Below are 11,878 nucleotides of genomic sequence, written 5' to 3'. Positions count from 1 at the left end.
GCCTACACAATGTCCGTATCCTTCCACTTTCCTCACAATTATGTGCCAAAGTAGCATCATGGGCCGAAGGGCTTGTACCGTGCTGTAATGTATTCTATCAATTACATTTGCTATACTCCACACATTTCCATCAACTCCCTCGCAGCTTCTCCCACTCACCTATACACAGAGGGGGATTTGCAGTAGCCAATTAACGTAACAACGCGTGTGTGTGTTTGAGATGATATGGAGGCACCCAGAGGAAATACAGGTGGTGCAGACTCCACACAATCAGCACCTGAGGTCGGAACTGAAACCAGATCTCCGGTGTCGTGAGGCAATGGCTCTACCAGTTGTGCCACTGTGCAGTGATGTTGCAATCATTTTTGTCATGAGTTCTCCTTGTTGTAGTTACTTACTTATACTTTGCTAGAGACCATTTGTTCTCAAACCTACACTGCTTGTTGTGAGATCTGTTCTGTGCCAATTAGTGGCTGAGTAAGTTCTGTCTGTAAGCACACTGGGGAATGAAGGCTAACATTGGCAAAAGTGAAGAGATGCAGTCTTGTGATTGTTTTCTGGGTGTATCAGAATTTAAATGATTAAATCCTTTAGTTTGGCTGCCTCAAACTGATTTCTGAACAAAAACGCATTGAAACATATTCTTATGTTTTACTTGTTCTATGTAACTTTAAGCTTTGGTTTAGCAGGAAGCCCGCCAGGAATTCTTATAATTAGTGTGAGCAATTTTTACTTTATCTAATTGGCATCTTCTAATAGATCATCAGATTAATGATAATGACTTGATTGTTCAGCAAGAATGAAGGTTGCATCTTAAATCAGCACTTAACCAGTTCTTTACCTTACTCGGAGTTAACCTGGTCAATGAGTAAATAATGCAATCACCCGCAAGAGGAACAAAAAAAAGAAAAGAATGTCATGAGGATAAACAAGTATATGGTTACATTTAAAAGTTTATATTAATGCTTTACATTGTTCTGAGAAGGATTGTTGCTACACTTACAATAGCCACTGTTAATGAAACCTTAATGTAGATTCTTCATTCTACTCCTTTGTGCTGGCAATTAGTTAGCAGGTAACAATAGGGTTATAACCAGCACTGTCAGGTAATCCAAAGAATAAGCCAGTTGTCTGTGTGCTTTGAGCAAGCATTTGGCCTTTTAGTCTGCAGAGTCTGGAGCTAACTCCGAGCACAAAAGCGAGCCCAGGCTGTCAGTATGATTAATCTGCCTGTTGCATCGAGGAGGGCCTCTTTTGTTGTCAGATGAAATACTCTTTTCTGCCTTCGCTTACAGCATCTTGGTAATTGGCCTTGTTCTTCAACGCGACGTCTGCAGCCTCAGCATACTCCGTCCGTTTTGCTTCGTTGTTCTGGTACGCGCCTTTGTTCTGGTACAGCAAGCGGCCAGTTATAGCAAAGATGCAGAGGATGACAAAAATCACAATCGCTATTACACCTGTCATTGGAAGAGAAATCTCCTTTTAGTTTTTATTATCAAAATCATTTATATTTCAATATAGCTATGCTTTCTGTTTCTGTGAGATAACTGTGTTTGTCTGGTCTGCTCTCCACTGATTGTTTTTGGTAATGGTGCTCCTTTTGCCCAATAAAGCTCCTGTATCTGTATGCAAATTCAGTCAGTGGCTATGTAAATTCAGTCAAGCAGTGAATGGTGCCTTCAAAATCTTCAGTGATGGCCTGTTCTCACTGACTTGGAAAGAGATCTTTACATGACCATTAAACCATTAGAAGCAGATTCAGCATTCAGCCCATAATATTCTATCATGTCTGATGAATTTTCTCCCTCAATCCCATTCTGTACCTTCTCCCCGTAACACTTGACACCTTTACTAATTAAAACCTATACACCACTACTTTAAGTATACCAATGATGACTTCCACAGCCGTCTGTGGCAATGAATTCCACAGATCCACCACCCACTGTCTAAAGAAATTCCTCTTCATCTCTGTGAGCAGTGATATAAAACAGGTGATAATATAAAAGCAAGCATTTTATGGACCACTTGACCTTATTCTCCACTGAGGTCAATGCAGAATGAATTGCCAATTTGTGGTTTGTTATTCTACATGATCGTCGCACACATGCACCTTGCTAGAGGAAATGCAGCATGTGATTAGTTAAAGAAACCAAGACAATTAATTTACAATTTCACTAACTCAGCCAACTGTGAAGGTATGTCACCAAAGAAACTCACAAATTACTACAAATGAACCATGGAGAGCATTCTAACTGCTTGCTTAGGGTCGTAAACTCAGCCAGGTCCATTATGGGTGCTAGCCTCCCAGCATTCAGGATACCTTCAAGGAGTGATACCTCAGAAAGGTTGTCATTGAAGTCCCCCAAAACCCAGAGCATGCTCTCCTCTCACTGCTACCATCGAGGATGAGGCACAGGAAGCTGAAAACATACACTCAATATTTCTGGAACAGCTTTTTCCACTCCGCCATTGGATTTCTGAATAGACAATGAACCCATGAACACAACCTCACTATTTTCCTCTCTTTTTGCATTAATTTTAATGTAATATTTTTATATATACTTCTTATTGTAATTTATATTTTTTATTATTATATATTGCTATGCACTGCTGCCGCAAAACAAATTTCACAACATATGCCAGTGATATTAAACCTGATTCAGATTCTGTGACACAATAGTCATTCGGCCAAAATACCCTAAAGATAAACAAGGAATACTGAACCCATTATCCTTTTAATCTGAAATGGCCACTTTGCAGTTTCATCCCCATTAAGCAGTGAGAAACATTGCTAGTCAGTGGAAATCAGAAATAAAATAGGTGTCAAAGAGACAGTTATTCCTTATTAATTAAATTCTATATTATTCTTGGGGCTTCTGCATTTATGGTAATTCCTAAATGAATTTCTAATCCCCAGTTGTACAGGTGAACAAAATTTTGAAAGCCAAAGTGTGAAATAAAAGCAGAAAATGCAAAGAAAACTCAGCAGGTCAGGCAGCATTGGAGGAAAGTTTCAGGTCAAAGAAGTGAGAAGGAGAGAAATTAAGTGAGTGGCAGAGAAAGTGGAAAGGTCAATGTATGGAACAAAGGGAATTTCTCTGGGAGGCTGAAGTACTGTAATCATGAAGGGCTATTAAATTCCTTTGCCTATGCAATGTGTTGCTAATTACATAAAGTCCTCATTCGCTCCCCTCTCCACTATATAGTTTCCCCTCTCCGCCCTGACCACCTCCAGGCTGAGGTCCCTAATGTTTCCACTGGGCCCTGCTTCCCATACTGCACCACAACTCACCGCCCACCCCAGGCCTCTCACTGCACTGCCTACTCCTTAATCTTCTGAGGGGTCTCAGCCTTCATGTTGGATAGCCTGCTCTACTGTCACCACACTAGAATATACTATCGTAGAGGTAAGGATAGAGAGAATTTACAACTCAAAATAGGGACGTGGATTGTGCCAATGTGGTAACGGGGAACCGCAGACTAAGGCTTGAAGTAGAAACATGGATGCAGCAGTGATGACATCCAAGTTTCAGGAACCTCACTGATTATGTTATTTATGCACACGGTGTTGTAACAGAAAATTGAACTTACTTTTGGGACTGCGGATAATTATTTCATTCTGTAATCAGGGCCTAGTCTATAACTTTATCATTTCTGTAGCCATCATTTTGTTATCAATGGTAATCTGTCAACTGACAGTGTAAAAGCTGTACCAAATTTATGCCCAGGTGGAGCTTGAACACCAACTCAGTGTGGCTTTTCAATTTGCTGGTACAATATAAATGAAAGGAAAAAAGATGGAGTGAGGGGATGGTGGAGGGAAGAAAAATGTCAAATGGTCATCTGGTACAGAGAGAGCCCATTATCTGTCTGGTACAGAGGGAGCCCATTATCTGAAGTTGGAAATGAACATCTGATTAGGGTTTTATAAAGTGTTTTGGTAAAACTTAATGGTTTCCTTGGTCATTTCAGAAGAGAGCTGTAAAGCAGAAATAGTGTACCATGTCATATGCAGGACAGGGTAGGCAGGGAGAGGAGATCTTCTTCCTTAAAGTACATTCAAAAACCACATGGGCTTTTGTGACAATTCAATAGCCTTGTACCGAGATTAGGTCTCTCTTATTTTACCTTTACTTAATAGGTGTCTAGAGCCATGCCAGGCAGAAATAAAGTGAATGGTCATAGTCCTTTTTTCCCAGGGTAGGAGAATCTAACACTAGAGGGCAAAGGTGTAAGGTGAGAGGACAGCGTTTTAAAATATGTCTGAGGGACAACTTCTTCACAGAGAATACAATGCATGTGTAGAACTGAGGAATAAGAAAGGTATGGCCATGTTAATGGAATAATATTACAAACCACCCAACAGTCCACATGATTTAGAGGAGCAAATTTGTGGAGAGATCATAGACTGTTGTAAAAAAATTTAAGGTTGTGTTAGCAGGTGATTTTAACTTTCCACATATTGACTGGAACTCCCATACCATAAAAGGGTTTGATGGGAAGGAGTTACTCTAATATGTTCAGGAAAGTTTCCTTAAAATGTACAAAGAAATCCTAACTAGAGAGAGTGCGATCTTCTATTAGGGAATGAAACAGGGCAAAGGTGACAGCTGTTTGTGTGGGGGAACACTTTGCATTAGTGATTATAATGCATTTAATTTCAAGGTAATTACGGAAAAGGATAGACCTGGTCCTCGGGTTGAGATTCTAAATTGGAGAAAGGCCAATTTTGATGGTATCAGAAAGAATCTGGCAAGTGTGGATCGGGACAGGTTGTTTTCTGGCAAAGGTGAACTTGGTAAGTGAGAGCCCTTCAAAAGTGAAATTTTGAGAGTATGAAAATTGTACTTTCCTGTCAGAATAAAAGGCAGGGATAACAGGTTTAGGGAACTTTAGTTTTTAAGAGATATGGAGGCCCTGGTTAAAATAACAGGTATAGACATGCAGGGACAAATGAGGTACTTGAGGAGTATAAGTAATACAAGAGAACACTTAAGAAGAAAATCTGGAAGGCTAAAAGAAGGCATGAGGTTGCTCTAGCTTACAAGATGAAGGAGAATTCTAAGAGCTTGTACAGATATATTAAGAGCAAAAGCATAGCAAGGGACAAAGTTGGTTCTGGACGATCAGAGTGGTCATCTATGTCTGGAGCCAAACTTGATGGGGGAAATAGTAGATGTATTTTTTGCATCCCTATTCACTTAAGCGATGGACACAGTGTCTATAGATTTGAGGTAATACAGCAGCGAGGTCTTGGATATCATACAGATTACAAAGGAGAAGTAATGCTTGAGGTAAATTAGGGTGGAGAAATCCTCCAAAGTGTTCCCTTGGACCCTGTGGGATGCTAGTACAGAAATTGCAGGGGCTCTAGTAGAGATATTTTAAAACATCTATAGCCACAGATGAGTGCCAAAGGGATTGAGGATAGCTAATGTTGTTCCATTGTTTAAGAAAGGCTCTAAGAATAAACCAAAAAAAAACTATAGGCTAGTGAGCCTGACATCAGTCGTGGAAAAGTTATTGGAAGGTATTGATAAAGGAGAGTCAATGTGGCTTTGTGCATGGTAGGTCATATCTAACCAAACCTATAAGGATTTTCGAGGAAATTACCAGGGAAGTTGATGAAAGCAAGACAGTGGATGTTGTCTACGTGGACTGTAGCATGTCATTTGACAGGGCCCCGCATGGGAGGCTGGTCAAGAAGGTTCATTTGTGTGGCACTCAGGATGAGGTAGTAAATTGGATTAGATATTGGCTTTGTGGGAGAAGCCAGAGAATGGTAGTTGATGGTTTTCTCCCTAACTGGAGGCCTGTGACTAGTGGAGTGCCACAGGGATCAGTGCTGGGTTCATGGTTGTTTGTCATCTATATCAATCATCTGGATAATAATGTGATAAACTGGATCAGCAAGTTTACAGAAGACACTAAGATTGGGGGTTTAGTGAACAGCAAGGGAGACTACCAAAGATGGCAGCAGCATCTGGACCATCAAAAAACGGGGCTGAAAAATGGCAGTTGAACTTTAATGCTGACAAGTGTGAGGAGTTGCACTTTGGGAAGACCAACCAGGGTACAACGAGAGATCATGGGTCAAGAGTGAAAAGCGAAATGTTTAATGAGGGGACCTTCTTCATTCAGGGAGTGGTAAGACCGTGGAAGTGGAGAATGTGGGGTTGATTTCAACATTCAAGAGAAATTTTGATTGATATTGAGGAAATGAATTGTAGCAGCAGAGATGTGGTTTTTGAGGAGGATGCAAAGAATATCATGGACAAAACGAATATCTAACACGGATGTCATGAACAGAGCAAACAGAAAAAGAGAAATAATGTATGAGATCATGAAAAGGCAACGTAACTTCATTGGACATGTGATTAGGAAAGAGGAGTTAGAATTCACGGTAATTATGGGAAAGATTGAAGGGAAGAAAGCTAGAGGAAGACAAAGACAAATGATGATGGAGACAGCAGCCAGAGAACTGGAAATGAATACCAATGAATTGATCCACTTGACCTGAAACAGGAGTGTGTGGGCCATGGCAGTCTAAGCTCAAACTGGGCATGACACCTGATGATGATTGGATGAGAGATGTATGGAAGGCTATGGTCCGGGTGCTGGTCAATGGGACTAGGCAGATTAATGGTTCGGCACAGACTAGATGGGTCAAAGGGCCAGTTTCTGTGTTGTACTGTTTTATGACTCCATGTATATGGAATCAACTGCCAGATAAAGTGATAGAAGTGTGTATAGTAACAACAGTTAAAAGAAATGTTGACAAGTATATGGATAGGCAAGGTTTAGAGGGTTATGGGCCAGATATAGGCAAATGGACAAGTTCTGGTGGGAACTCTGGTAGGTATGGTGTTTCTGTGCTAGATAACAGTATAATCCCTATAATCAAATGGTTAAATTCTCCACCATTTCTTTCAGAAAAACAAATCCGGTGCATCCATTCATGGCCTTAGGACACATACTGACAGCTGACCTATTGCCTTCTCTGAATAAACTATTGTCATAGTCGATGGATGACATCATTGAGCACATCTATAAACAGTGCTTTAGCAAGAAAGCAGCATCCATCATCAAGGACCTCCACTCTATCAGTGAGGTTGGGTGAGACTAGAACTCGAGTTCTTGGTTAAGGGGAAAGATGAAATGTTTAAGGGAATATGAGGGCAACTATCTTCGCTCAGAGGGTGGTGAGAGTGTGGAACGAGCTACCACTGGAAGCGGTGGATGCAAGTTTGATTTCAACATTTAAGAGAAATTTGGATAGGTACATGAATAGGAGGGATATGGAAGGATATGGTCTTGGTGCAGGTCCATGGGATTAGGCAGAATATAAGTTTGGCATGGTCTAAATGGGCCAAAAGGTCTGTTTCTGTACTGTAGTGTTCAATGACTCTACAACTTGTATTGGTAATTGTGTAATACTCAATTGAATGTACCAAAATACAGTGAAAATCTGTTGCTTGTGTGTCACCCATACAGAACATGCCATACATAATCACAATGAATTAGTAAAAAGGAAAAGAGAATGCAGAATCTGATGCTTCAGTTAGAGAGAAAATACAGTGTAAGGAGACAAATACAGTGCAAGACTCACAATGAGGTAGATTGTGAAATTAAGTGTTCAAGAGTTCATCTTTTGATCGCCTTTTTATGGAAAAGACATCAGTCAGCTTGAGAGAGGTTTACGAGGATGCTGCTGGGGCTCAGGAGCCTACGTTATAAGGAAAGGCTGGGCAGGCTAGCACTTTCTTTCTTGGAATGTTGGGTATTGAGGGGTGACCTTAGAGAGTTGTACAAAATCATGAGAGGTATAAGTTGGGTGAACACACATATTCTTTTTTTCCCATGGAAGGGGAACTAAAAATGTAAGGTGAGGGTGACAGATTTAAAAGGGAGCTGAAAGACAATTATGAGCTCTCTTTTAATGACTCTACAACTTGAGTTTTTGATATCTATTGTTTATTTATTATTATTGCTGATATTTTAATTATTTTTGAATTTGCAGAGTTTATTGTCCATTGTACATTGGTTGTCTGTCTCTGTTGTGTGCATTTGTTCATTGATTCTATCATGTTTCTTTGTATTTACTGTGAATGCCCACAAGAAAATGAATTTCAGGGTAGTGTATGATGACATAATAAATTTCCTTTGAAGTTCACACAGAAGATGGAATGAGCTCCTAGAGAAAGTGGCTTAAGTAGGTACTAGAACAACATTGAAATAATATTTGGATACGTACAAGGATAGGAGGGAAATGAGCCAAGCATGGGCAAATGGGACTAGCTTGGTGAATATTGTGGTCAGCATCGCCATAGTAGATGTGGAAAGGATGTTTCCCATTGTGGGGGTGTCTAGGACAAGAGGGCACAGCCTCAGGCTAGAGGGATGTCCTTTTAAAACAGAGATGTGGAGACATTTCCTTAGCCAGAGGGTGATAAATTTGTGGAATTTATTACCACAGACAGCTGTGAAGGCCAGGTCGTTGGGTGTATTTAAGGTAGAGCTTGATCGGTTCTTGATTGGAAATGACATCAAAAATTACAGGGAGAAGACTGGGGAGTGGGGTTGAGGGGGTGGGGGGAAGATCTACCATGATTGAATGGCGGAGCAGACTCGATGGGCCAAATGGCCTAATTCTACTCCTATGTCTTATGGCCAATTTACATCTGTTTCCATTATTATTATAATGTATTATCTTATTATTCTGTGACTCTCGTGGTCCATTCAAATATCTGATAACAGTGAGACTGAAGTTGTCCTTCAGCTTGGTGATATGTACTCTCAAGCTTTTGTAGCTCCCCCGATGGAAGAATGACCAGAATGGGAGGGGCTCTTTATTAGCTTTCCTGAGACAGTGGGAACTGCATACAGAGCCAATGGAGGCAAGCAAGAGAAAATCTGCAGACGCTGGAAATTTGTTCTGTAGATGCTGCCTGGCCTGCTGAGTTTCTCCAGCATTTTGTGTCTGTTCAATGGAGGCAAGGCTGGTTTGTGCGATGGACTGGGCTGCGATCACAACTCTCTGCAATATCTTGTGATCTTGGGCAGGACAGTTGGCAAGATAGGATGCCACTACAAAATTTAATGAGGGTGGTGAGTAACATGCTGAATTTCCTTATCTTTTTGAGAATTTCAGTTGTTGGTGTGATTGTTATTAGCTCTAGAGTCCACATGGCTAAAACGGGATTATTTTTTGACGTTAGTTAGACCTAGGAACTTGAAGCTTGTAATTGAGGCATTGCCAAACCAAGTACAAGTATAGATCAGGTAGCAGAGTGATGAAGGGTGACTGGTACACGGTGTGATATTACTGCTGACATCTAGGTTTGGTACATTAAACACCTGTCCCTCCACCTCACGCTCCCAGGGAATGTGGATCTGCTGCAGATTTCTTGCTTGTACAAATAACCATTGAATAAAATTCCTTTGGAAGAACAGTTTAACAATCTATTTATTTATGGACACTACGCTAATGATAGAAGCTATTTGAAATCTCAAATATTCTGACCATCCACTCGCTCAAAACAGTATGTTTTCCCCAGAATTATCATTTGGTACATAAATAATGTGCCGCTGTAGCGCAGCAGTTAGCACGATGCTACTGCGTTGGAATTCAGAGTTCAATCCTGGTGTCCTCTAAGGACTTTGTATGTCCCTCCCAGGGAATGCATGGATTTCTCCGGATGCTCTGATTTCCTTCCACAGCCCAAAGACGTACTGGTTAGTAGGTTAATTGGTCATTGTTAATTGTTCTTTGATTAGTTGAGGGTTAAATTGGTGGGTTGCACGGCTGCATGAATCTAAGGGCTAGAAGAGCATGTTCTGTGCTGTATCTCTAAATAAAAATATTAAAATAAAATAAAATAAATAAATTGCAGCAGTCATAGTAAAATTATGTTGACTATTTAGGAAACATCTGCACAAATGGCAATAGGCCACTCCTACAACATGAGTGTGATTTTTGAGTTTATCCGCACAAAATGCCACCATGAAATATATGGGCTTGTTGACAATTTTGGCTTAATTAGTAACATAGGCATTCTAAATTTTTCCACTTTTGCTGAGGCCATTATAAAATATAAGATATTTGGAAGCCACAGGACAATCCATAGCAAACTCCCCTATCCAATTAGTGAAACTATTGATATTTCTCTTCTGGTTTTCATTTTGACCAATTAATAATCCAGTTCATTGCTTTATTTGTCTCCACAGGAGCACATATGTTAGCCACGAATTTCTTTTGCAATATATTACTTTGTGATGACCAAGATCTATAAATTTCCATTCAATTATTTGCTCAATGATTCAAATGCATTTGTAAGGCAAAACTTCCATTTAAAAGCTTGCATTCATGAATTTATTGTTTAAGGTCAAATACATCTTTCCATAATAGAATTCAGTATGATAGCTCTATATAAGAATATAAGATAGAGGCATTTTTTATCAAAGGGAATCAACAGTCTTTATCTGGTTTAATCTGTATGCGGCAATTATATTTTGACTCTTAAATGTCACCAGCAGCCATTCAATCACCAAGCTAAGAGATGAAACTATAAATGCTGGAGCTGGAGTCATGTCGTTTGGAATAAAGGAGTCTGAGTGGAGATTTAATTGATATGCATAAAATAATGAGAAACTCAGACCAGATGATGAGAAAGGATCTGTTTTCTTTGTGAACTGGACGGTAGAGTGACCCAGCAGGTAACATGGTGGTTTGTTTTGCAGATAATGTCTGATATGCTGAGCTTTTCCAAGTTATATTTTAATTCAGACTTCCAGTGACTCAGGTTTATTGCCTGTGTGGTTTGATGGTCTTCCTATATCCCCTATTCCTCTGTGGTCCGGTTTTTATCTACATCCCAACAGTGTCATAGAGTCACAGAGGTAAGCCCTTCTGCCCATTGTGTTGATGTCGACCATCTTGTCACTTTTAAAAAGTATCACATTTAAAAACTGTCACTGGCCGACTCAAAGGTGGTGACAAACTGACATATAGGAAGGAGAATGGTTGAATGGTGTCACAACAACAACCTCTCACTCAATGTCAGCAAAGCCAAAAGGCCAATTTTTGACTACAGGATGAGGAAACTGTAGGTCCATGAGCCAGTCCTCATCAGGGGATCAGAGGTGGACAGGGTCAGTGACTTTAAATTCCATGCAGGGACCAGGACATAAATGCCATTACAAAGAAGACATGACAGCATCTCTACTTTCTTAGAAGTGTGAACAGATTCAGAATGTCATCTAAAACTTTGACTAACTTCTATAGCTGCACAATAGAGGGTATCCTGACTGGTTGTATAATAGCCTGGTATGCAATCACCAATGCCCATGAGTGGAAAGGTCTACAGAAAGTGATGGATACAACCCAGTGCATCACAGGCAAGGCCCTTCCTACCATTGAGCATACTGTATCTACAAGGAACACTGCCACAAGAAAGCAGCATCTATCACTAAGCACCCCTGCTATCCAAGCCATGCTCTCTTCTGCTGCTATTAGGAAGGAGGTTAAGAAGCTTTAGGTCTTACGCCACCAGATTCAGGAACAGTTATCACACTTCAACCATCAGGCTTCTGAACCAATGTGGATAACTTCACTCACCTCAACACTGAACTGAATCCACAACCTATGGGATCACTTTTAAGGACTCTAAAACTCATATTCTCAATATTATTTATTACTTATTAACATTATTATTCTTTGTTTTTCTTTTGTATTTGCACTGGTTATATTCTTTTGCGGATTGGCAGTCAATCTTTGTGTATAGTTTTTCATTGGTTCTCTTGTATTCCTTTGTACCTGCTGTGAATGTCCATAAGGAAGTGAATCTTAGGGTAGTATATGATGACATACATTATATGT

At 40.1% G+C, this 11,878-nt stretch overlaps 1 protein-coding gene across 1 annotated transcript in view; it reads right to left on the bottom strand.

The window, feature by feature from the left end:
• Positions 1 to 1,218: 1,218 nt before the first annotated feature.
• LOC140197315 (contactin-associated protein-like 5) overlaps positions 1,219 to 11,878 on the bottom strand; it is a 1,626,808-nt gene continuing 1,616,148 nt past the window's right edge. The window contains exon 24 of the mRNA XM_072257270.1: positions 1,219 to 1,457. Coding sequence (XP_072113371.1) covers positions 1,261 to 1,457 — 197 coding nt within the window. The 3' untranslated portion in view covers positions 1,219 to 1,260. The remainder of the gene's footprint in view (positions 1,458 to 11,878) is intronic.

Source organism: Mobula birostris, chromosome 5 (assembly GCF_030028105.1).
Source record: "Mobula birostris isolate sMobBir1 chromosome 5, sMobBir1.hap1, whole genome shotgun sequence".
Classification (NCBI taxonomy): Eukaryota; Metazoa; Chordata; class Chondrichthyes; order Myliobatiformes; family Myliobatidae; genus Mobula; species Mobula birostris.
Note: the sequence above shows the minus strand (reverse complement) of the source record. Positions and strands in the feature narration are given on the sequence as shown.